This window comes from Coregonus lavaretus (genome assembly GCF_964263955.1).
Source record: "Coregonus lavaretus genome assembly, chromosome: 5".
In the NCBI taxonomy this organism is placed as follows: Eukaryota; Metazoa; Chordata; class Actinopteri; order Salmoniformes; family Salmonidae; genus Coregonus; species Coregonus lavaretus.
The window spans coordinates 65160436-65188284 of NC_139992.1; the positions used below are offsets into that span (position 1 = coordinate 65160436).

The window sequence follows — 27849 nt, forward strand, 5'->3', positions numbered from 1 at the left end:
AAAATGTCAGTGAAGACACTTGACAGTTGGTCAGCGCATGCTCGGAGTACACGTCCTGGTAATCCGTCTGGCCCTGCGGCCTTGTGAATGTTGACCTGTTTAAAGGTCTTACTCACATCGTCTACGGAGAGCGTGATCACACAGTCGTCCGGAACAGCTGATGCTCTCATGCATGTTTCAGTGTTACTTGCCTCGAAGCGAGCAAAGAAGTAATTTAGCTCGTCTGTTAGGCTCGTGTCACTGGCCAGCTCGCGGCTGTGCTTCCCTTTGTAGTCTATAATAGTTTGCAAGCCCTGCCACATCCGATAAGCGTCGGAGCCGGTGTAGTACGATTCGATCTTAGTCCTGTAGTGACACTTTGCCTGTTTGATGGTTCGTCGGAGGGCATAGCGGGATTTCTTATAAGCTTCCGGGTTAGAGTCCCGCTCCTTGAAAGCGGCAGCTCTACCCTTTAGCTCAGTGCGGATGTTGCCTGTAATCCATGGCTTCTGGTTGGGGTATGTACGTACAGTCACTGTGGGGACGACGTCATCGATGCACTTATTGATGAAGCCAGTGACTGATGTGGTGTACTCCTCAATGCCATCGGAAGAATCCCGGAACATATTCCAGTCTGTGCTAGCAAAACAGTCCTGTAGCTTAGCATCTGATTCATCAGACCACTTTTTTATTGACCGAGTCACTGGTGCTTCCTTCTTTCGTTTTTGCTTGTAAGCAGGAATCAGGAGGATGGAATTATGGTCAGATTTGCCAAATGGAGGGCAAGGGAGAGCTTTGTACGCATCTCTGTGTGTGGAGTAAAGGTGGTCTAGAGTTTTTTTCCCTCTGGTTGCACATTTAACATGAAATGAGGTAAAACGGATTTAAGTTTCCATGCATTAAAGTCCCCGGCCACTAGGAGTGCCGCCTCTGGATGAGCGTTTTCCTCTTTGCTTATGGCCGTATACAGTTCATTGAGTGCGGTCTTAGTGCCAGCATCGGTTTGTGGTGGTAAATAGACAGCTACGAAGAATATAAATGAAAAATCTCTTGGTAGATAGTGTGGTCTACAGCTTATCATGAGATACTCTACCTCAGGCAAGCAAAACCTCCAGACGTCCTTCGATATCGTACACCAGCTGTTGTTTACAAATATACATATACCGCCACCCCTTTTCTTACCAGAGGCTGCTGTTCTATCCTGCCGATACACTGTATAACCCGCCAGCTGTATGTTATTCATGTCTTCATTCAGCCACGATTCCGTGAAACATAAGATATTACAGTTTTTAATGTCCCGTTGGTAGGATATTCGTGCCTGTAGTTTGTCCACTTTATTATCAAGCGATTGTAAATTGGCCAATATTATCGATGGCAAAGGCAGATTAGCCACTCGTCTCCGGCTCCTTACCAAGCACCCCAATCTCCTTCTGCGATATCTCCTTTTCTTTCTACTGCGAATGACGGGGATGAGGGCCCTGTCTTGTGTCTGGAGCAAATCCCTCTCGTCCGACTCATCAAATCAAAATTATTCGTCCAGTTCAAGGTCAATAATCGCTGTTCTGATGTCCAGAAGCTCTTTTTGGTCATAAGAGACGGTAGCAGCAACATTATGTACAAAATAAGTTACAAACAATGCGAAAAAACACACTAAATAGCACGGTTGGTTAAGAGTCCATAAAACGGCAGCCATCCCCTCCGGCACCAGGTGAATACCTCATGAAGCTGGTTGAGAGAATGCCAAGAGTGTGCAAAGCTGTCATCAAGGCAAAGGGTGGCTACTTTGAAGAATCGCAAATATAAAATATATTTTGATTTGTTTAACACTTCTTTGGTTACTACTCTGGTTGAGATTGATGGTATCAGGAAAAAGTCACAGACCAAACCACCACTGTAAATCAGGTTAGATTAGCCAACACAACACTAACGCCCTTGAGAGCAACTTCCTAAACTTTTTGCAAACTGAACAAACAAAAAGGGGTAGGTTAATTCTAACTGCTTTCAAATGCATATTAGTATCATGATAGGCTATGCCTATTGATGTGTATTTTTCTCAGTTCCAATTGTATTTTGTCTTACAGGTGGCATGGCAATCCGAAAGACAGTCAAAGGAACTGCTGTCTTAGCAAGTGGAGGCTTGGTAGCCTTTTATGGCCTTACACAGCTGACCGAATACAGAAAAAAACAGGTGAGCTGCTAGCGTCCATGTTGTTGAAATGCTTCAGTGAAACTTGAAGACTGCATGTCAGCCAGGTCAAATACTGTATGTGCAGAAATCAACTAAGCTTTGGTTACTTTTTGGTGACTTTGGTCATGTTTGTCCTTGTAGATCTCAATTTCAATTTCTTTATGTATTAAAAAGTTTATGTATAGAAACGATTAGGTCCAGTTATCAGCAGATGGTTTGGGAAGGTTGATCCCTTCCCTACTAATAGGCTACTTTACTTATTTTTTTGTTGTTGGTGTCATTCTCTTTTATTCCATGTCATCATCCCAAAGTATGAATTGGTAAGCATCTTTTAAGCAGTGATATACAATGTCACTCATTATGCATGCATGCTGCTAAGAAGGCGGGTACCTCTGTAGCTCAGCCGGTAGAGCACGGCGCTTGTAACGCCAAGGTAGTGGGTTCGATCCCCGGGACCACCCATACACAAAAATGTATGCACGCATGACTGTAAGTCGCTTTGGATAAAAGCGTCTGCTAAATGGCATATATTATTATATATATTACCTCATATCTCCTTACTGATAGAGACTTTGACTGACCTCTTCTGCAGTTTTTTGTCTGTTTGTTCGCTATGTTGTAGATAATCTGGTTATAATCTTTAGTTACTGTACTATTACTCTACTATAAATACTTTTTTGTGGATTTTATTAGCTTTCTTTTATTAGTTTTTATGTCAATATATTTTTGTACTTTACCATCTTAGCTTAACACATATGCATGTAGCATGCAGATTTAGTCATTAATCTAAATTGACAATATTTTGAAATAGGGTGGGGTAGTAGGGGGGTTGTTATAAATTAGCATGTGATTTATAGTTTTTTATTCCTTGGTAGGGTCTGAGGTTTTTTCCCACAGAAAATGCATGGTTTCTTTTTTCCTAAATCCATCATAAAGAATGTGAAGACGTGCATAATAATGAAACACATTTATTAATGTGCACTGTCCCCTGGAGTCATATGACAATGAAATGGATGACTGGTTTGTTTGTGTGGATGGTCTAGGCCCGACTATCGCGCGTGGAGGCGATTGAACAGGTGAACATGGCCTTCCAAGACGAGCTCCCATCCAGGCAAGCCCAGCTAACGGCCTTACGCAACACCCAGGAGTTTGATGTTCTCGTTGTAGGGGGAGGAGCCACGGGTTCAGGTTGTGCCTTAGACGCTGTGACACGGAGTAAGTTGCCTTTTGCAGTCTTTGTCACTTGCAGTCTACCAGTTGTACCTAATGCGTTAACTGTCCTTTCCCCTGCATGTCTTTTGCATGTGGATAATTTCTTTGCACCCCTCAGGGTTGACCAGCTTCTGTCTTGAAGCAAGTCCAGAATTTCTATCATCATGTTTTAGAATATCATCAGCAGACAATAATCTGGGCTCATGGTATGACTAATCTCTGTAAAATAACCTCTAAGAAGCATAGTGAAATTGGCTGATTGCTGTACGTAAACTATGACCACTTCATTGTGGATATCACAAACTATTAAGGCAAAACTATTTTGATTAGTCACACACATTTTTCTCTCTCAAATTCTGATGAATCCCCTTTATTCAACTGTCACAACAACTGCAGTTTGGATCCGCATTTTGCAAGGATTTTGAGCGGCTGCACACTTTTGTTCCAGTCCCCCCTCACAGCATCGGTTGTATATTCTCTGTCCTGATGTTGCATAACCTCCTAGTCATTGTGCAGAAGCTGCATCCAAGCCGTCTCCCTGGGGCTCAGCCTGTAAGGCGCTTCAGAAGCCAGCTCCAGAGGCTGGAACTCCAGAATAGCTAGGATTATTTTCCCCAGAAGAGACCAGAGTCCAATCACCAAAAATTGAAATATGTCTCTTTTGTTCCTCTGATGAGGGTTCCTCTTGCGATTACCATTTACATCCTAATCAATTATCTATGCTGCTCCAGTATCCCTGCACATGTAAATATGGTATTGGAACTGACTTTTTAAATATGTCCTGTATATAGTACGCTTACTTACTTATTACTTTATTGTGTATTTCATATTTCCTATTCTTATTTCTCGTGTGTTTTTTTCTAGTAATACATTGTTATTGATTATTGCATTGTTGGGTTTTAAGTTTGCAAGAAAGTCATTTTACTGTACTTGTGCATGTGACATTAAAACTTGAAACTTGGTTAGAGGTTTCTTTAAGCTGTTTTTCTCCTTTATCGATTTGACTGTCTAACGGTGAAATAGCAGGGGTTTTGGAAACCCCCGCCGTATCCCCCTTTCCTAATCCACATTTATTTTCCATTTCTTCTTTTCAAAATTGGGATTTACAGTGTCTATCCACCAGGGACAGCATACAAGCCTCTAATGGTGGGAGTGAGGAGCAGTTTCAATGTTCAAGAATTTTATGGAAGTCAGACAATTTCTCCTCCAATATACTCTCCTTTTAGATAACAATATAATTACAAAAACATTATCAAGTAAAGTGATTTGTACAGTCTTTTTTATTAAATGTTTTACTTGTTTGATCCTTGAATTATTATCCAAACATTTTGACTAGTTTTTGTGGTTGTAATGAAAATGCTTGTCAGTTTTTACCCAATGGAATATGTATGCCTGCACAATATTTATCCCATCATGCATTATTACAGCAGAAGGACATGCATATGAAAATAATATGTGATGTATTCTAAACATTTGGGACAATAAGTAGCCAAATATCAGCTTGCTGTTGATCTGTTGCCTTGGTTCCCTTCCCATTGTCAGATCTAAAAACTGCCCTGGTGGAGCGAGACGATTTCTCATCTGGGACCAGCAGCCGGAGCACCAAACTCATTCACGGAGGAGTCCGATATCTACAGAAAGCCATTGTAAAATTAGATTACGAACAGGTAAATGCTTCATTTTTTCTATGCAGCTGACACTTATCCGGTTAATTCCTGGTCCGTCTGGTCATATTGTTTTATTTACCCTCTGGATTCATTTTTCATTCAAAAAAGGTCTTGACATGCTCGCCTTGAGTGAATGCCTATGATTTTCTAAGTTATTTCAAAGAATTGCTACAACTGGGAAAGAGAGGAAGGAGTAGCTAGCGCCCCTGTCATTAACAAGACGGAAATTAGGCTAATACAGGAAATGTATATCAGAGTAATGGGAGGAATAAAGCATTTGGGCCTTCTTTTGTCTGTTTATTGTTAAGAAGAGTCACCCAGGTTCAAACTCAAATGTCACAGTTTTCTGTTACATTTCAGAGCACTTGAAGAATCTCATTATTTTAGGCCTGTGTTTTTTTGGAAGTCTTATTTTCCTATCTGTATGAACATGCTGGGGTCTTGGAGGTGAGCTGGAGAAGGGGCCAATTAGTGTGATTGCAGGAAACATAACTGCAAAGTCAGCAGCAGTGCAGCAAAGTACAGGCTACTCACCTACTCTACAAGCCAGCGAGGAAATGGAAAGCAAATTAAGGCAATTCATTCCATATTTGCTTTGGGCCAGCCACTGGTCCTCCATGATAACAATAACATTTACATGTTTCTTCTAATAAACGATGAATCACCATTTTACCATTTAAATCCCTCACTTAAGAAGACATGACCCATGTATACTATATATCTGTTGTTCTAAAGAAATACAATGAACCTGATCTTACTGTATTTCATAGGATGCCACTAGGATAAATGGGTTAAATGGCTATTTATTCACACTTAATGGTTATATTAGCTATACTGATAGGAGTCAGTTTAGTTCAGTATTTTTTCTCGCGTGACCTCAGTTCTACCGTATTAGGCATTGAGAGAAAAACATATAACCGAAAAAAATATAACCAGTCTTCAGAAAGGGCTAAGTGGATACGATTGAGCTTGTACTATTTGTTTTTATTGCAGTTATGTTTTTAATTTTTTATTGTATTATTATAATTGTTTTATTTCATAATTTTGTGAAGCACATTGTGTTGCATTCCATGTCTGAAATGTGCTGTATAAATAAAGCTTGATTTGATTTGGATATAATCCATTTTGATCTTATTTTCTCCTCCAGTATATGATGGTGAAGGAAGCACTACATGAGCGTTCCAACCTCCTGGATATCGCCCCTCATCTGACTGCACTTTTACCCATCATGCTCCCCATATACAAGTAAGAATAACCTCGAATCTCCACCTCTCGGGTCGTTTCTCACTACATATACCACCGAAAATATCACATGAAGCAGTAAACCTTTCCCTTGGTAAAGACATGAAGTTTTGAAGATGGAGATAAGTTCACCTGAATGGCAATAAACTTTAAGAGAATCACCCGGGGCTGAGAGGCCCATTGTGGGTATGGGTAAAATGGCTGATGGTCCACCGTACCTGCTCACAATCTCACTATATCACCCCAGCTCTCTGAGCCTTGTGTGAACTTAGGGGCTTGATTTGATTGGTGATGCCTGGTATCATGAGCGTTAATTGCACATGACATTTAAGATCCTTCTCTGGTATTTAAAGCATTGTACAGGTGTGTCTCATTACTGAAGGGTGTGGGAAAACCAGATTGGCTTCCAGTGCTCTGCCATGCACTGCCTAAAGTCATCATGCCAACACAGACCCTATATCCTTCACACTCAGAAGTGCACATTTTACACCTACCTTCCCAATTCTATTATAATCTAGAAACCCTCAGAATGTATTATTCATTGTATATTTAGCGTGAACCAAAAATACACTTACAGAATGACACCTAATTGAGTCATAGTAAATAATCTGAACTTGATGACATCATCAAGTGGCCCTTTCTTATGACCTTTTCTAATGATATTTTTGATTGCAGAACGTAGAAATGCAGCGTTTTCACATATGTAGACACTGGTATGGTGCTGGAGATATTGAATATGAGGCGAAAAAGTGGTGGAACTCCCCTTTAATTGTAACATTTCCACTGTGTGTGAAAGGTGGTGGCAGCTTCCCTACTACTGGGCAGGGATCAAGATGTACGACCTGGTGGCTGGAGCCCAGTGCTTGAAGAGCAGCTACATCCTCAGCAAGACCAAGGCTCTGGAGCTCTTTCCTATGTTGAAGAGAGACAAACTGGTCGGAGCCATTGTCTACTATGATGGTAAGCCGCAAACCATTTCACCAAATATAGAACCACTGGTCCAATCAGTCCTAAGTGCAAAAAAAGACCCTGCACCTTTAAGGTCCCTTTTTTCACTAATAATCCTGTTTTGTAAGTGAAATCTGTGTCACGCTAACATATATGATATAATAAAGCACAAGGAGGTTTGGTATATTGGCAATATACATTTACATTTTAGTCATTTAGCAGACGCTCTTATCCAGAGCGACTTACAGTTAGTGAGTGCATACATTTATTTTATTTTATATACTGGTCCCCCGTGGGAATCGAACCCACAACCCTGGCATTGCAAGCGCCATGCTCTACCAACTGAGCTACACGGGACTACAGTGATGAAAAAAAGTATTTGATCCCCTGCTGATTTTGTACGTTTGCCCACTGACAAAGACATGATCAGTCTATCATTTTAATGGTAGGTTTATTTGAACAGTGAGAGACAGAATAACAACAAAAAAATCCAGAAAAATGCATGTCAAAAATGTTATAAATTGATTTGCATTTTAATGAGGGAAATAAGTATTTGACCCCTCTGCAAAACATGACTTAGTACTTGGTGGCAAAACCGTTGTTGGCAATCACAGAGGTCAGACGTTTCTTGTAGTTGGCCACCAGGTTTGCACACATCTCAGGAGGGATTTTGTCCCACTCCTCTTTGCAGATCTTCTCCAAGTCATTAAGGTTTCGAGGCTGACTTTGGCAACTCAAACCTTCAGCTCCCTCCACAGATTTTCTATGGGATTAAGGTCTGGAGACTGGCTAGGCCACTCCAGGACCTTAATGTGCTTCTTCTTGAGACACTTCTTTGTTGCCTTGGCCGTGTGTTTTGGGTCATTGTCATGCTGGAATACCCATCCACGGCCCATTTTCAATGCCCTGGCTGAGGGAAGGAGGTTCTCACCCAAGATTTGACGGTACATGGCCCTGTCCATCGTCCCTTTGATGCGGTGAAGTTGTCCTGTCCCCTTAGCAGAAAAACACCCCCAAAGCATAATGTTTCCATCTCCATGTTTGATGGTGGGGCAGCATTCCTCCTCCTCCAGAAACGGCGAGTTGAGTTGATGCCAAAGAGCTCCATTTTGGTCTCATCTGACCACAACACTTTCACCCAGTTCTCCTCTGAATCATTCAGATGTTCATTGGCAAACTTCAGACGGGCCTGTATATGTGCTTTCTTGAGCAGGGGGACCTTGCGGGCGCTGCAGGATTTCAGTCCTTCAGATCCTCCCGTGTAGTTCTGGGCTGATTCCTCACCGTTCTCATGATCATTGCAACTCCACGAGGTGAGATCTTGCATGGAGCCCCAGGCCGAGGGAGATTGACAGTTCTTTTGTGTTTCTTCCATTTGCGAATAATCGCACCAACTGTTGTCACCTTCTCACCAAGCTGCCTGGCAATGGTCTTGTAGCCCATTCCAGCCTTGTGTAGGTCTACAATCTTGTCCCTGACATCCTTGGAGAGCTCTTTGATCTTGGCCATGGTGGAGAGTTTGGAATCTGATTGATTGATTGCTTCTGTGGACAGGTGTCTTTTATACAGGTAACAAGCTGAGATTAGGAGCACTCCCTTTAAGAGTGTGCTCCTAATCTCAGCTCGTTACCTGTATAAAAGACACCTGGGAGCCAGAAAACTTTCTGATTGAGAGGGGGTCAAATACTTATTTCCCTCATTAAAATGCAAATCAATTTATAACATTTTTGACATGCGTTATTCTGGATTTTTTTGTTGTTATTCTGTCTCTCACTGTTCAAATAAACCTACCATTAAAATTATAGACTGATCGTTTCTTTGTCAGTGGGCAAACGTACAAAATCAGCAGGGGATCAAATACTTTTTTCCCTCACTGTATATACTATATATACCACGGCTAACGAGGAGTGCCTGTATACAGCCTTTAGCCATGGTATATTGGCCATATACCACAAACCCCCAAGGTGCCTTATTGCTATTATAAACTGGTTACCAACGTAATTAGAACGGTAAAAATAAATGTGTTGTCAAACCTGTGAATATACCACAGCTTTCAGCCAATCAGCATTCAGGGCTCAAACCACCCAGTTTATAATCCTGTATAGAACGTAAATGATTATTTTATCTCCTGAATCTTTAGTCTTTTATGTTCCTTCATATAAATAACTCCTTTTCGTACACAGCAATGTAATTGCTGGCTATGTGAGTGTAAAGAAAAGAGAAACAACATGGTTTTAAGCAGAAAATAGCCAGTAGGCATTCCCTTGTTGGTTCCATCCAGTCCCAGGACCCATCTTTCTCCAGGCTATCCATGCCTCGTGTTGGCATCAGAAAAACAAAGCATATGTTGATTGTTAGCCGGGGTGTACATAGCATGTCCTGTTTACTCAAGGTCTCCTACGTAGCCTCAAACTCCCAACTTGGTTTCTCCAGGCTATCTGTCAGACTTCATTTAACATTTGAGGATATGTGGATTCCCATGTACTGCAAAAAGGCAACATATTTCTAAGGGAATGTGGCTGCGATCTGAGCAGTGATCTGTCAACCTTACTCATTTAGCAGAAGTAAGTGGGAGAGAGGGCGTTATGCTGGAGCTATATAATTTAGCTCTGTTTTATAATATCACTTTTTTTTTTCTTTTTTTTTATGTCAAAATATGATTTTATATATTTATTTAAAAAAGCACTTCTCTAAATATCAGATTATTTTGGTAAAAGACTGAAAATTAAAAGCTGTGAAGACTTGGATGAAAATATTACGTTGTATTGTATGTGTTAGGCTAGTTTGACAGTTAACAGTTTTTTCCTCAAGCTGCCATTTTTTCCCTTCCATTATTCAATTGGGGACAATTATGGCAATGACATTTTAAAAGCTGACCTTCCTTATGTGGGATTGGGTTTTGACTGCTTCAGTTAATCTCCTCAGGATTCCTCAAGCCATCATGCTCACATAGTTTTAACATGTAGACATCCCTTAGCCTTAGATCATGAAGTCGTGACAAATATACAATTTAGTCCGAAATGACAAAATATTCCAACTGAAATGGATCCATTTCAAATTTGATGGCAGTGAATAGTATTATATCCTATGCAATATTACAGTATAGATGTAATAAGGTGATATATGACAATTATTATTATTAGACCCGTGTAGCTCAGTTGGTAGGGCATGGCGCTTGCAACGCCAGGGTTGTGGGTTCGATTCCCACGGGGGGGGCAGTATGAAAAAACCCTGTAAAGTCGCTCTGGATAAGAGCGTCTGCTAAATGACTAAAATGTAAATGTACATTATTACACTTCATCATTTTCATATGCATGTTTTAGGAAATAGAGCCTCTTTGTGTGTATTTATCTCTCCTCCCTTCATTACCCTCTTCTCCTTTAGCCAGAGGAGTCATTCGCAGAAGCGTCTGGGATAATAACTGTGTCCCCCGCTGTACCTGCAACAATTTAATTGGACAAGTCAGCCCAGCCAAGCATCTCTCTCTCATGACTGGGAGACTTGAAATTCATTGTCATTATTTTCCTTGTCATTTTGCAGCATTTTGTCCAACCATGGAGTTCCTCTCACTCCACTGAGTTTTGTACCTCCAGGAGGTGCGGATTATAGTGGAGCAGGAGGTACGGGACTGTAGGGGCGGGGAGGGGGCTGGGGCTCCCACTCAACTGTCTCTCCTCTAGGGAGACATGACACTCAGCTCCTTATGCTCACTATTGATGGCCTGTGCTTTAATTGTCCAATTATTTGTATTATGTATTATCATTATTAGCGTTATCAGATTATCAGATTATAATCCCATTATTATAAATATGGCATAGTAATAATCCTTCGTTACATTATCTGACTAATCCTGGAATTAAATCACATTTAACATTTGTGGTAAATGGAGCTGTAATCGGATTATTTTAACATTGTGATGGATGTAGCTGTAATCTGGGCGCTGCAAATGTGTGACTGGCAGCGGAGCCAGGCTCATAGTGGAGAGCTGTGAATCATGAGGTTAGAGGGCAGCAGGGGGCTCAGCAATCATCCAGGATCAGACACACTGACTGTACACCCACAGCACAGCAGACGTTAGCCGACCATACACTCTAATGGTCATATTCAGCCTACAGAGATGATGAAGTGGATTATATTGTCCTCCTAATACATCATGGCAGGGTGCATACTCTTGTATGTAATTCATTCTAAAATGTGGCCTTTAAATGTGTTGTTTTCTCGTGTTTTACTTTTTCTTTCCAATTAATTAATTAATTTTTCTTAGTGGTGGAATGGCTCAGAGCATGCGGTAGCATTAACCAGCAGAGCCTACCAGTTACCTAGCCTCTGGTCATTCAAACTGCAAATAAATCAAGGCACAAAATAACATTCCTGCAAAGTAGGAACATTCTCTTCCCCTCAAGGCCAACAATGAGGACTTGAACCTCGCCTGGCAATAACAAATAGAAAGAAAGTCACCCAAGACACCAACATTAAAAGTGATTAATCATCTCTGTTCTTTTCTCTACTTTAAACCAAAGGATTTTCCAGCGATAAATCTTCAAAGATGTACATAAGAATCCCTTCCTAATGAAACCGGGCTTTGTTCATTTGTCACCTTTTAGACCCTTTCATTTAAATTACAAAACTTATGACCTCCTGACTCTTGAATATAGATCTGGGTATATTCTCAAGCCAGAGAGGGATTAATCCATAAATCTTGATACCAGATTCCTCTCTTCATTAAATGGATTCTGAGGAGGGATCTTCTGCTTTACAAGTAGATCAGTCACTGTCAGAATCCCACTCCTGATGGTGATGTACCAGGGACATTGCAAATGTATTATTTTCAATGCTCACTACCATTATCATTTCCCCACGTTTTGTACCCATTTTGAAAAGGAGCAGTATTATTGATTGGTTTTAAGTTGATTTTATCCTCACTTGACCTTGTCCCCTGTGTTTCCTAACTGAGCTGCCTATTGATTGAATCTGAACAATGTGTATGAAGTATACACATTATAGTGATCATGTTCCATGTAACTGAATGAGTATCCTCATGTTTGCAGGCAGTGATGGCACACTCATGCATGCGGTGTGTATACAGAAATAGGCATGGGTTATTAGAGAACAGGTAAGACAATTCCTAGCCCTGCATACTTGGTAGGTTTAACACTTTGACCAACCTTCCCTGCTGAGCCCAACCCGCTGCTCTTCTTGTGGATGGATGGATGGGGGGGGGGGGGGGGGGGGCTCGCGTACCCCGCGCACAGACAGGCCAAAGGGCCACTGTGGCTTTAAGTGTGCTCCTTGTGTGGCCGGCGCAGCCATCCCACTGATGCAAAGTGACAGGGACAGATGTGACATATCGGTTCTGACACACTTCCATACCACCAGTCACAGGCTGGGGGTGACTCACATCCTCTCCCCTGGTCCTGTCCCCCCACTGCAGGACAACACAACGATGCTCGAATGAACCTCGCCATCGCCCTCACTGCTGCCAGGTATGGGGCTGCCATAGCCAATTACACTGAAGTGGTGCACCTCCTGAAGTGGGTAGATCCTCAGATGGGCACGGAGAGGGTCTGTGGAGCACGCTGCAGGGACGTGATCACAGGTGAAACTACAGCTACAAAGCCGCTGCTTCCTCCCTGCCCCCTAGCACTCACCATGGGGCGTTAGCTCACAGAGCCTGCCTGTTAGGTAGCCCTGTTAATCAGTGGTATTTTGCACATAGTCATCGCAGATCTAATGTGGGGCTTTAATATTTTATAAGCGTTTTATGGTGTAGAGGGCTCCTTCAGATCTGCTAGCAATATAATACGGAATTACCGTACTCCAAATGGCCTAACTTCCCTTTTAAATGTCATGCATAGGAGTGGCTTTGGAAGAATAAAGCTGTAAGGGAAAGAATGAGTTTCTGAAACATACCCAAAATTTGAGGATCTCAACACATGACTGCCCCCTGATGTTTTGAAAGATAGAAGTGTGCTTTCTTTGCGAAGAAAAATAAGAAGAAGCCTCACTTTCTTTGGTGAGAGAGAGGCCTCACAAGGAAAGTGCTAGTAAGAATACTTTGAATCACTATTCTGCTTTAATTCAGTTAATTGTACTCCTATTTCTCTCTACAATATTAATGTGTCAAGTGTTACAATTATATGCTTGAACATTTGTGCAATATGTCATTTTTATGTTTTTCAGTTTTGCTTTTCTCTGCTTTCGTTATGACACGGTGTCACAAGTCAAATTAGGAGGGTAGTCCATCATTCAAGTCGTTGTCAAAACAGATCATTTAGTATCATCACTACCTTTGATATGGGCCCCATTGTAAAGGCTCGTCAACATCAAGCAGCACACTAACAAACATTGATTGCATCCCAAATGGTACCCTAATCCCTATATAGTGCACTACTTCTGATCAGTGCCCTATAGGCCCTGGTCAAAAGTAGTGCACTAAATAGGGAATAGGATGGCATTTGGGATGCAAACATTTCCCTGTGCGCATTAAAAGCACACCCTCGCACACTGCCTCTTGGGCTGCACTATGACACAAAGAGGCGAGAGGGAAATTAGGTATGTCTGTTTCCTATTAATTACAATCCTCTGAAGTCTCCCATGGACACACGCGAGCCACTCTATTACGGAAGGGGTGTTGGCTGATAAATTAATAATCCCGGTTGTCACTGGGTACAGATGAATGGCCCCTGGTGATTGATGCTGTTTTCTTTCATAGGGCAGGAATTTGATGTCAGAGCCAAATGTGTTATCAATGCCACGGGACCTTTTACTGACGCACTGAGGAAAATGGATGATCAGAAGAACCCCAACATCTGTCAGCCCAGTGCAGGGGTGCACATCGTCATCCCGGGCTATTACAGGTAACAAATGACGCCTCCTTCCGTCTCTGTCACGTCCCCACTGCATCATTAGCGCCTGCCTGATCAATTCATTAGCACCTTCGGCTGAGCCACAGGGACAGGGACAGCTAGGACAAAACATAGGCACTCTTAAGATACAAGAAGCTCTTGCATGGATGGTTCAGAACAGGTGCTTACTGCTGAGGGGCTGTGTTCAGGTGCATCATGTCCCTTTGTGTTTATTCACACTCCCTGTTAGGTCGAAAAGGCCATTTAGATGAGTTAAATCAAGCAAACAGATGGCATTGTATGCCGTTTATCTCCAGATTAATTTGGATTTTTGAAGAGAGCTTTTGACCTACTCAACCAGACTTTCCTGTGATGCTGTCCCCATAGGAGAACCCTTTGAAGAACCCTTTTTGGTTCCAGGTAGAAGCCGTTTACACATAGGGTTCTACATGGAACCCAAAAGAGTTCTACCTGGAACCCAAAAGGGTTCTACCTGGAACCAAAAAGGGTTCTACCTGGAACCAAAAAGGGTTCTACCTGGAACGAAAAAGGGTTCTCCTATGGGGACAGCCGAAGAACCCTTTTGGAACCCTTTTTTCTAAGAGTGTACTCAGTGCTGGTTTTCTTGTTGATGCATGTTATTTGTGTTCGCAGGGGAAGAAAAAGCGACCCCCCCTTTCCCGACACCTCTACCCCTCCCCTGTTTCCTGTATTAAATTGAGTCAGTACCATGTGCATGTGTTTTAAACAGGACAATATGAGGGCTATGCTGTCGCTGGAACTATACGGGAGCAGCGGCATAGCTGGAATTGAAACCAGCAGAATTAATCTCCTGGAAAGACCGTTGACAGGAGCCTGATTATGGGGTGTCCCCCAGTCGGCCCGCTCACGACCCCCAGCAGACCAAAGGTTAATGCAGTCTTCTTGTTTGCTCCCCCCCTCCACCTCCACCACACCCCCTCCACCACACCCCTGCACCCTACCTTCAGTCCAGACAACATGGGGCTCCTGGACCCAGCCACCAGCGACGGACGCGTCATCTTCTTCCTGCCCTGGGAGAAGATGACCATCGCCGGGACCACGGACACGCCCACGGAGATCACACCGCACCCCATCCCCATGGAGGAGGACATCAACTTCATCCTCACGGAGGTTCGCAACTACCTCAGCCCCGACGTCGAAGGTGACTATAACCTGCTATGACCTGCTTATGGTTTCTCAGAGGGATTCACAGTGCAGGAGTAGAAGATCTCTATTATAATAATGAATTGACATTTCTTTACAAACTTTTGATAATGGCATATGCGTTATCTATATAATAACTCAATTAGCCAGTTATATCTTTATAATAACTTGAATATCCAGTAATATCAGAAGTCTGGATCATTCTGTAAAAAATATGATATATGAGTGAAATGGTTATATTCTATACATCATAGTTTTTCAAGTCAATCTTCCATAGGATTATGGAAGGGAAGGCCATGATGCTAAAGGTATAAGGTAGCAATGTCAACACATATTTCCTTCACAAGCCATGAATCACCAGTGTACTATACTTTTACACTTACGGCACTATACTGACGTTAGAATCATACCTAATTCATAACAGACATTTATGATAATAAATACACGTCCGACAATCTCACAGTATTTTTTTCCCTCTCTAGATTTACAAATAGCTGATAGAGCAAGCAGCTGACTGATATAAATGGGCTAATGTGATGGCAGTGTAGCACAGTGTAGGACTTCCACCAGATATTCATTCATCAGGAGGCCACAGAGTGCAGACAGATACAAATTCCTGCTTTAATTATGTATGGGACCTGCAGTCGAGAAACAGGAGACATCAACCAACACCACTCTGAGGATTTCTTATAGGAACTTTTGTGAAGCCCTATTTGATTTCTTCCATAGTTATTTTGTTTCCTTCAACTATAATGCATTGCTGCCTGTTGTTTCCCTAAACACTTAGGACAAAATAGATTATCTGTTTTCTACTCCCTATACCTCCACATGGGAGGTTTGTTATGAATAAGTGAAAAATAACCAATACCACATTAAATTATATTGTTTTCGATTTGCGATTTTTATGAGACCTTCCTGGAGCTCTTATTATGTATTTTGTATATGTTTTTCCCATTTGGGGCCTCTGATGGCCTTGCCGACTGACTGGTTTATCAAAACCCAGGGAGACTATATTAAATGAAGGACCGGTGGGTATCTAAACAGAATGCAGTGCTATTGATTTTGGAGAAGTGGTCTAATTGTTTTCAGTGCACAAGGGGTTGTCGAGATTATTTGATTGATTAGCTTGATTGTAGTCTGCATCCACATCCTCTACTGGCCAGCCAATCTAATCCCAAAGCACTGCATTCTCCATCATTATTTTCCATCTATCTATATCCAGCATAAGATTAACCCAAAAAGCTTTTGCACATTTCCTACTCATTAGCTGCCCAGCTTTCCTTCTACCGAGACCTGGAGACAGTGGAGAGGTGGCACCTGTACTGTACAGTAGCTCTGTCTATATGGAGCGTATGGAGGAGGACGATGTGTCATGGTGGCTCTGCGGCTCAGGCCTCAGACCAGCGTCCGGGCGGCTCCAGGCTGCAGCCAGCGTGCTCTGTGCTCTGGACAGCCGGCCAGGCTGACATGTGGCTTATGTCTGGGCGAGACCCTGTCTCCCCAAGTCCTGTGGTCACAGTCGGAGCAGAAGGCCCTACAGCCTGAGAAAAAAAACACAAGTGTGAAGTGATGGCGCGGGAGGCCATGAGGGAGCGGACTCTTCTCCTCCGTCTCATCTCTCCGTCCTTGCCTGTGGACGTGCTGGGGCTCCAGACGTGGAGTCTCCAGTAATTCCGAACAGCAGAGGAAAGGAGAAGAGGAGAGGGGGATCGTTCCAGGGGGGATTTGTCACATTACGCAGCGGTGACACCTCAGCAGAGACATAGTGGCCTGGAGTGGACAGGCAGTGTCTCCTCAGTCCTTCCTCCAGTCCTTCCTGTAAGGAAGTGGTCTCCATGGCTTCTCACAGTCACACCAACCTCTGAGTGACACCCAGCAAACAGCTCCAGATCCCTACTGGAACCAGACCTGGGTTCAAATACTATTTGAAATCATTTCAAATACTTTTAGCTGGGCTTGATTGACCTTGCCTGGCACAATGGAACCAATAGAATAGTCACAAAACTGCAAATGCCGCCCATCTGGCTCTCCAAGCAGGCTAAAGCGATTGCTAATAGTGTTTAAAAGATTTAAAATAGTGTTGAACCCATGTCTAACTGTAACAGTACTGTACCAGTAGCACATCACTGGCCTGCTACAGCTGAAGCACTGGGCCTGCTTTGTTCTTATACTGCAGTACGGACTGGACTCGGGTTGTGTCCCAAATGGCACCCTTTTCTCTATATAGTGCACTACTTTGGACTTGGGCCCATTGGGCTCTGGTCAAAAGTAGTGCACTATATAGGGAATAGGGTTCCATTTGGGACGCACCCTCTCTCTGCATGGTGGAATGTTTCCACACGGCCTCCATTCCCTGATAATGAGTCATCCCAACAAAGGACCCATCAGTTCAACTCATATTGTCTCTCAAAATCCAAAAATGGCACTCTTTTTCATATTGTATCCTTCACATCCCAGACAATCCACATTTCTGCGTGGAAGAATATGTCCTTTGTTCACAGCCATATTTTTTGAGGAAGGGTAAATGTATATGTTTTCAGTGTGAGTTGAATGATTTTTAGGTATGAATCAATCTCAGCAAGACTTCTGAGGCTGTCCTAATATGGACACCGTACTGGACTAGAAAGTTGAACTCCATACAGCCCCACTGTATACCCACAAAGTTGAAGTCAATCAGACTGAGCCGGTTAACTCTTGAATGCAGCCAGCAGGTCCCCAATGTTGAATACAGCCAGAGGTGGAGACAGAGCGGGTTGCATCCCAAATGGCACCCTATTCCCCTGGCACCCTATTCCCCTATATTGTGCACTAGTTTTGACCAGAGCCCTATGGAACCTGGTCGAAAGTTGTGCACTAAATAGGGAACAGGATGCCATTTGGGATGCACAGAGATGTTGTTTGTCATGCATAGCTCTCACTTTGCACCGCAGTACAAATGTGCATTGTCTCTATCTACTCCCTTTTTACTGCCCATGTGAGGCCTTCAGCCCCAGAGCTACTCAGCTGTCATAAATGTTTAAAAAATGCCCTTTGATAATGAGTTTGTCATTGTTTTATTCAGAAATATCAACCAGTCCATTATAGTGGCAGCGATTTTTTCAATCGATACACAACAGCATATTAATATTTAATTATTTATATGTCACCGCGATATGAAGAGAGAGCGGCTGTTGTGGTGTAGGAGTTGGAACTCATTTATTTTCTAGCAGTAGAGGAGTGAGGTGTTATTTAGGCTTTAGTTGGGGCTGTGATGTGGTGGAATAGAGAAAGAGGCCTCTAGATTGCAGTAGCAGCATGCAATGATTCCACTAGCTGTCCATCACTCTCATAGCTGTGTGTCTCTCCTGCTTTGTGTAGCCTAACGTGTATGTGTGTGCATGTGTAGGTGTGTGTGTGGTCTCACTCTGTCTGGACTCTTTGTCCTGTGCAGTGAGGAGAGGAGATGTCTTGGCAGCCTGGAGTGGTATTCGTCCGCTGGTCACAAACCCCAACTCCAAGGACACTCAGTCAATCTGCAGGAATCATATTGTCCACATCAGTGACAGCGGACTGGTCACCATCGCTGGTTAGTCTGCACAGTCAAATGTTTCTCTGCATTTTATCAATGCTAATCATGCTGTACATATAACTTATCTGTGTGAGATAATATAGGCCTATACTTGAATTGCAGCACTAACAAGTCTATTACAGGTAGTGTGGTAATAACACCATATTAACACAAGTCTATTACAGGTAGTGTGGTAATAACACCATATTAACACAAGTCTATTACAGGTAGTGTGGTAATAACACCATATTAACGCAAGTCTGTTGCAGGTAGAGTGGTAATAACCCCATATTAACACAAGTCTATTACAGGTAGTGTGGTAATAACACCATATAAACACAAGTCTATTACAGATAGTGTGGTAATAACATCATATTAACGCAAGTGTATTACAGGTAGTGTGGTAATAACACCATATTAACGCAAGTCTGTTGCAGGTAGAGTGGTAATAACCCCATATTAACACAAGTCTATTACAGGTAGTGTGGTAATAACACCATATAAACACAAGTCTATTACAGATAGTGTGGTAATAACATCATATTAACGCAAGTGTATTACAGGTAGTGTGGTAATAACACCATATTAACAGAAGTCTATTACAGGTAGTGTGGTAATAGCACCAAATGTTGAATCCTTGTCTAGGTGGGAAATGGACAACATATCGCTCCATGGCGGAGGAGACCCTGGATGCTGCAGTCAAGGCCCATAACCTTTCTGCTGGCCCCAGTAAGACAGTGGGCCTGATGCTAGAGGGAGCTAAAGACTGGACTCCTACCATGTACATCCGCCTGGTACAGGACTATGGCCTGGAAGTGGAGGTGGGCACAACTACTAGTAGCTATACGGTTGCAATATTCTGCTAACTTTCCCAAAAATCCCAGGTTTTCCCAAAATCCCAGCTGGAATTTAAAAAAAGTTACCAATAATTTTAGATAGTTGTAATGATTTATTGAGGTAATGGTCTGCCATAATTGTATGACATCAATTTGTAGCAGGATACTAATGAATAGTCAGGCCCATAAAGCTGAATTGCAGGGCTCCTTTAGTACATTAGTCCACACAATCCCAGAAGCTGCTGTCAAATGAAAATTGTGCCATCAGTACCCTGACAAACCAATGACGAGCCACATGTGTTCATCTTGGCCAATGAGTGAATTGAACATCAGTGCTTTTAGCACAGTGGATTAGAAGTGCTAACAGTGCAGCTTGCACTCTCTCTGTCACTGAACCACTCAGACTCTTGTACTCCAGACAACACAGTCACATCTCCAGGACAGTGCACGCCATGTTAGACTTCAAATGAACTGTACAATGACCTGCAAATGACAAGCCGAGAGAGTTGCAGCCCCCTGTGACTTAGTGTGAATGAGATTTAACCCTTCGTTAGCGCGGAAGAGGGAAGAAAGCATAATCTATGATCCTGATGTTGCCGGAATGTTTAAAAAGGTCAATATGCTGATATTTTTGACAGCGCTTGACCTTTAGTGAAAAAAGTAACCAAACCGGTTGAATTGAAATAACTTCTTCTTTGTTTAGTTCTGGCACATAATGTATCACAGTCAAGGCATGCTGTCTCCTCTGCAGCCATCTCCCAATGAGTGACTCGACTGTTAATACAGCATATTGATCTCATATCAAAAGGTGCTATTTAAATGCAATAGATTTCCCAGGGACCATTGGCCCATTCTGTTTGGATTTGAACTGGATTGTAAATGTGTCTGTGTGTGGTGTCCAGGTGGCCCAACATCTGGCCTCTTCCTACGGAGGGAGGGCCTACGAGGTCGCCAAAATGGCCCATGTCACCGGCAAGAGATGGCCTATCGTCGGCAAACGCCTCGTATCTGAATTCCCCTACATTGAGAGTGAGGTTTGTATGTACATTATATCTAGGGTTGCAAAATTCCCCACCAGGAGTTCTGGAAACCTGGGAAGTTACTGTAGTTAAAGACATGCTCCGGTACTTTGGCGACTAAGAAAGTATTTTTTAAACCTTCCGCTTTGGGCTAGATGTGTCAATGAGTAGTTCTTACATGCATAATCTATGAGCAGAATTACTGTCTTACCTCAATTAGCAAATATTTTCTTGAAGCTGTGAAGCTATTTTCCGTACATTTCCCCTCACGTGGGACAGCCCTCTAGCATTCGAATTCTAGCCAATAAGCTTCAGCCCCTCGCATTTGAGTGGCAGCTAGCAAGAGGCCTGCCCAGCGTTATCCAATGAGTTTGCAGGGCAGAGAGAGAGAGAGAGAGAGAGAGAGAGAGAGAGAGATTTTTGGGGAGCACTTTTGCCTTGAGAGTGCTACTTTCAGAACTACTGGCTAAAAAGTATACAAAAGTACCGGAGGATCTCTTTAATTCCTAATCAACAGAGCTAACAGAACAGTGAATAGGTGAATGACCAGAGGTGCATTAAGAACATGTGTAGAATAAGCATGACATTTTTCCAGGTCCAGTATGCCATTAAAGAGTATGTGTGCACGGCCATATTGTTTCCAGGTCCAGTATGCCATCAAAGAGTATGCGTGCACTGCCATCGATGTGATCGCCAGGCGCACGCGGCTGGGCTTCCTGAACGTGCAAGCGGCCGAGGAGGCCCTCCCACGCATTGTAGACATCATGGGAAAGCAGCTGATGTGGAGTGAGCAGAGGAAGAGGGTGAGCTGCACCACTCTCTCACTGTAGGGTTGCAAAATTCCAGTAACTTTTCCAAAATTCTCAGGTTTTCCAGAAATCCAGATTGGAGGATTTCCAGATTTCCTGCTCATTCCCTGCTGATTCAAGAAATCTTCCAACCAGGATTTCTGGAAAACCTAGACATTTTGGGAAAGTTACTGGAATTTTGCAACCCTATCTCACAGACAAAACCACTCCATTCAAACTGACACATCTTTCCTTAACCCATTTGTACAGTATACAATCAATATGTAAGAAAATTCCAATTGACTGGCACCATTCCCAGTATCTCTCTCCCATCCAGTCACTGATTTTCCCGCTCGGATATTCCTGCACATGCATTTGATCGACCTCACATTAACCTGGATACGTTTGATCTTTATTAAGAGCCATAAATTGGCTTTGGTCATTACCATAGGTTAATTACTGAGATTTGCTCTATGCTGTTGCTACATTCACACTGTAATCATATACAGCTAACAAAAGCCATTCACTGCTTGCGTATCCACTAAATAGGTATTGTTTTGATATTTCTATTCCAGTCTAGGTTTTGTTTGTATTGGACTATTAATAGAGAAATACCTAACTAGAGCTTTGATACTGTTTGATTCTCATGAATTCAGATGGGGCCTCACCCTTCCTCTAATTCTACTCCTACAGTAGGACCATTGAATGTAAGCCCAGTTGTGGAGTGATTATTGTCTGCATTCCTTAGAGCACCTTTACCAAGTCAAATTAAAAGCAAACCGGTATTGAATGTGAAAGTATTAATTCACCACTATGGATAACTGACCCCTGTTTTTACTGTAATTATGATTCAGGTGGTTGAGGAGGTATTTAGAAAGCTACAAGCTACAGTATTTGTGGTAGATTGCAGACCTCCTGTTTGTATGTGAGTGTCTGAGTGTCTGCTATGTGATGAATGTGTGCTAACGTGTGTCAGTAGTGCTAGTGCTGCTGTGATGAATGTCTGGTCTTCAAATCGGCCTTCACCTTCCTGATATGTGTACTTCCTGTAGGAGGAGCTAGCTGCAGCCAAGCAGTTCCTGTACTATGAGATGGGCTACAAGGCTCGCTCAGAGCAGCTGACAGACACCTCCGAGATCACCCTCACTCCTGCTGAGGTGGACAGGTAAGACAGACAGGTTGGTGCAGAACTCTCTGCTCTCAACATAAATATGACTTCCCGCCGGAGACCGGGGTTCAAGCGCGGAGTCGTCCCTTCCAACTATCCCCTTTGTATTCCCTTTGTAACTTCCAATCTGTCTAAATAAAGCTTTTAAATATATTTTTAAAAGACAGACAGGCTGAGGAGAGGACTCCACACTACTGTCCCCTTCTCCTCCCCTCTCCTCTCCTTCCCTGTCTGTCTCAGAGGGCTGGTCTAGCACAGAGCCAACAGCCACCCACCACTTCATTTCTTCTATCAACAGGTATATGAAAAGGTTCCACAAGTTTGACAAAGAAAATAAGGGATTCATCACCACCGTGGATGTTCAGCGGGTATTAGAGGTAACGAATGATGCTCAGTCTCATGTTGCGTTTCCCTTTGTTCTCTCCTCTGGAGTGCGTGTGCGATTAGTAGTGGGAGTTCTCCTGTGTGCCTTTGTCAGGCCTGAAGAAGGGGTGTCAGATTTCTCTGATTTAATATAACCACGGTGCTCCACAACACAGCATTGCTCTGATGATCCTCTTTTAGTTCAGTAACCATGACACTCCGTTTCAGTCACACGATAACAGCGCTCCCTCCAACTGATCTTGTGCATGCGGAGCAGTTGGGCTAATTACAGTGCATGAGGAAAGTATTCAGTCCCCTTGACTTTTTCCACATTTTGTTACGTTACAGCCTCATTCTAAAATTGATTAAATAAAAAAATGTCATCATCAACGAAGTGAAAACAGGTTTTTAGACATTTTTGCTAATTTAATAAAAATAAAAAAACGGAAATATCTTATTTACATAAGTATTCAGACCCTTTGCAATGAGACTCGAAATTGAGCTCAGGCGCATCCTGTTTCCATTGATCATCCTTGAGATTTTTCTACAACTTGATTGGACTCCACCTGTGGTAAATTCAATTCATTGGACATGATTTAGAAAGGCACACACCTGTCTATATAAGGTCCCACAGTTGACAGTGCATGTCAGAGCAAAAACTAAGCCATGAGGTTGAAGGAATTGTCCGTAGAGCTGCGAGACAGGATTGTGTCGAGGCACAGATCTGGGGAAGGGTACCAAAACATTTCTGCAACATTGAAGGTCCTCAAGAACACAGTGGCCTCCATCATTCTTAAATGGAAGAAGTTTGGAACCACCAAGACTATTCATAGAGCTGGGCAATCGGGGGAGAAGAGCCTTGGTCAGGGAGGTGACCAAGAGCCCGGCTGATGGTCACTCTGACAGAGCTCCAGAGTTCCTCTGTGGAGATGGGAGAACCTTCCAGAAGGACAACCATCTCTGCAGCACTCCACAAATCAGGCCTTTATGGTAGAGTGGCCAGACGGAAGCCACTCCTCAGTAAAAGGCACATGACAGCCCGCTTGGAGTTTGCCAAAAGCCACCTAAAGACTCTCAGACCATGAGAAAGAAGATTCTCTGGTCTGATGAAACCAAGATTGAACTCTTTGGCCTGAATGTCAAGCATCACGTCTGGAGGAAACCTGGCACCATCCCTACGGTGAAGCATGGTGGTGGCATCATCATGCTGTGGGGATGTTTTTCAGTGGCAGGGACAGGGAGACTAAGTCAGGATCGAGGGAAAGATGAATGGAGCAAAGTACAGAGAGATCCTTGATGAAAACCTGCTCCAGAGCGCTCAGGACCTCAGACAGGGGCGATGGTTCACCTTCCAACAGGACAACAACCCTAAGCACACAGTCAAGACAACGCAGGAGTGGCTTCGGGACAAGTCTCTGAATGTCCTTGAGTGGCCCAGCTAGAGCCCGGACTTAAACCCGATCTAACATCTCTGGAGAGACCTGAAAATAGCTGTGCAGCGACGTTCCCCATCCAACCTGACAGAGCCTGAGAGGATCTGCAGAGAAGAATGGGAGAAACTCCCCAAATACAGGTGTGCCAAGCTTGTAGAGTCAAACCCAAGAAGACTCGTGGCTGTAATTGCTGCCAAAGGTGCTTCAACAAAGTACTGAGTAAAGGGACCGAATACTTATGTGAATGTGATATTTCAGTTGTTTATTTGTAATACATTTGCTCAAAAAAATTATAACCTCTTTTTACTTTGTCATTATGGGGTATTGTGTGTGTAGATTGATGAGGAAATAATCAATATAATCCATTTTTGAAATATGGCTGTAACGTAACAAAATGTGGAAAAAGTCTGTATAAGTATTAGTTGACATAGCATTGTCAAATGATGTTTGAAGTATAATTCAGGCCTTTTAACATGTAATGATAAGGTTATGTTCATATGCTCTTAACCTGATCACACTCTTTGGATTCAAAAAAACTTATCTAGAGATCCAATCAAAACGTTATAATGGTATACTAATAAAATATAATGGTGATAATTGTAACAAATTCATTTAATTTAGTTGAAAATGTCATTCATTTTGTTAAAAATGGCATTTGCCATGCATAGTTAGTTTCCACAAGTGAATATTCAGATGTTGATTATCATTGATTGCCATTGTGGTAGTAGTAGTAGTAGTAGTAGTAGTAGCTCCTGCTGTTAGAATGACGTGTAGTGGAAAACATTCAAGTAGTGTTTGGATTGAAACCCACTGGGGTATAACTATAGGGAGTATATAATGTGCGCCCTGTCATTAATCCCAACCTTTTCACATCCATTCCATTGAAAGAGTATGGATTAGCTGTACACAAAGATTCATCTGGCGACAGGCCTCTGCAAGAGACCACTCTCTCTCTCTACTAATTGAGCTGTGGGTTAGCTGTGGGGGATGTGTGGGAGTTTCTGTCAACACAATCTAAATTAAATGTGTTTCATTGCTAGGGAGCAAATACTGGGGTGACATATTCATAAGATGCCTCATCTCAGAAATGATATGAATATACTGGATACGTGTCGCTCTGGATACTACTGTAGCTGAAGTGACTTGATGAGACCCCATGGGCCCTGGTCAGAAATAGTGCACTATACAGGGAATAGGGTGCCATGTGGTTCATAGTTCTGGTGTTTGAGATGCGGACTCAGTACCTGCACCAGTTTACTGATGTCTGTTCTTAACTATGTTTCCTTTGTTTCAGAGTATCAATGTCTATATAGATGCAGACACCCTCCATGAAATTCTGAATGAAGTTGACCTCAATAAAAATGGACAAGTGGAATTTAATGAATTCTTGCAGGTACAGTATATTAATTTTGTCCGATTATAATCATTTTTGTGTAAAAAATATTTAAAATCCCACCTCAATCATTTTTTTTGTGTGTCTTACATTTTCTTCCACTCTCTAAAAAACTATCTTTTTAGGTTTTCTAGTGTATGATAGTTAATAGTGTGAATAGATGTGTGTGCATGCTTACATGTGCAAGTGCATGCATGCGTGTCTGTTAGAGAGAGTGCGAAGCACATGTGCACACGCGCACACACATGGACGTGCTCCCTCCCTCCCTCCCTCCCTCCCTCCCTCCCTCCCTCCCTCCCTCCCTCCCTCCCTCCTCTCCTCTTGACACTGCCAGGCTTCTCCTGCTCGGTGACAATGATGAATGCAGAACATGAGACACATTAATGCAGGGGATTCTGGTCAATGTCAGCCCTTTCTTCACTGTGTCAAGTTAAACAAACAAGATCAAGGCAAAGGGAATGGTAATTGTCCCTCAAGAGATAGGAGACGTGCTGTGAAGGCCTGGTTATGGGGATCCGGCTCCTCTGCCATTCCTAAACATGGTCAGTCTTCCTCTGCCACTAGGGTTACTTACCACCACTGATCACCCTGCTCTTAGAAACAATGGTCAGAATAGGAGTGCTAGTCTAGGACCAACTTCCCGCTGTCCATGTCATCTTATTCATTATGATTTAAAGGCTAAACTGATCCTAGATCAGCACTCCTACTCTTGGACGCTTAATGAATACAGGCCAATGTCTGTAATGCTCTTAGAAAATGGGGTTGTCTCAAATCAAAGAGGGGAAGCATTTGCATGTTCTCCATATATTACATTGACTTCGCTCGATGTTTAAGGAAGATTTCATTTGAGGTTGAGGTGGAATGACCTGTCTGAGCCCTTTGTTTCATGTGTCAGATGTGTGAACATTTTGTTGCATCCTAAGAGCATATATATGCACTCTGCTGAAATCCAACTAATTAGGAGAAAGAATGGAAATCTTTACGTTTAGCTGTTATATTAAGGATGAACCTCATCAATGTCTTTTGGGTGTTAATTTAGTTAGGATTATGCTGTGTGCATGGAATCAAATATTTTTTTTTTACTCTTCAGAAGGAGACAGCCTACCTATCGACTCAGTACTCTTAGACTTGGGCCCGCATTCATAAAGCATCTCAAAGTGCTGATTTAAGGATCAGTTTCACAAAGAATAAGATCAAATGGACGGGGGAACCTGATCTTAGATCAGCACCCCTACTCTGAGACATTTCATACATACAGCCCCTGGACCAAATTATTTGTACGATTTAGTGGCTCCAAAAACCTGGTTTAATCTTCATTAGTGTACTTTTTGAGTGGAAGAACCATTTATTTCCTGCTTTTCTGGGGGTGTTGGAGTGGAGTCCAGTGGCTGAAGCTGGAGCTTCTGGTTATGGTGGTATTATGGGTAGGCATGGTCTTCCTCACATAAGGCATGAGCTGACTTACAACCAGGATGGCCGGTGAGCTGAACACATGTTCTAGCATGTCTTTCTCTCTTTCTCTGTCTTTCTCTGTCTTTCTCTGTCTTTCTCTCTCTCTCTCTCTCTCTCTCTCTCTCTCTCTCTCTCTCTCTCTCTCTCTCTCTCTCTCTCTCTCTCTCTCTCTCTCTCTCTCTCTCTCTCTCTTCTGACTCTCTTACGTACGCATGCATACACACACGCGTATATCACATGGGATGGGAATGGAGGGTTTAAGACAATAGAAAAAGACACAAGAGAAGTATTGGGAGCAGATATCCCAACACATGAATAGAAGAATATCGCTTATAGATGGTGGTCTAGAAGCGATTAGGTGATCTAGATCTATAAGGATCTATATGTTTTTAAATGGTCCTGCTGCTGTGTCCTGTCTTCAGCTGATGAGTGCTGTGAAGAAGGGCCAGGTGTCGGCCAACCGTCTGGCCATGCTGATGAAGACGGCTGAACAGAGCCTGGACCAGACAGAGCCCCTGGAGCAGAGGGACCCCGTCGACCAGAGGGAGCCCGTGTCGGTGGACCGTAGCGGGGGAGGAGTGTGA

General features: G+C 42.8%; 1 protein-coding gene across 1 annotated transcript; it reads left to right on the plus strand.

The window, feature by feature from the left end:
• Nucleotides 1-2065: 2065 nt before the first annotated feature.
• On the plus strand, nucleotides 2066-27849 carry LOC311129796 (glycerol-3-phosphate dehydrogenase, mitochondrial-like; the record flags this gene model as incomplete). Its single annotated transcript, XM_084162249.1, has 16 exons — nucleotides 2066-2167; nucleotides 3211-3382; nucleotides 4922-5046; nucleotides 6194-6291; nucleotides 7085-7248; nucleotides 12668-12832; nucleotides 13949-14093; nucleotides 15071-15264; nucleotides 18697-18831; nucleotides 19459-19634; nucleotides 20552-20683; nucleotides 21313-21471; nucleotides 22509-22621; nucleotides 22923-23001; nucleotides 25715-25813; nucleotides 27688-27849. The coding sequence occupies 16 exons, from the start codon at nucleotides 2066-2068 to the stop codon at nucleotides 27847-27849; spliced, it is 2220 nt and encodes a 739-aa protein (XP_084018375.1).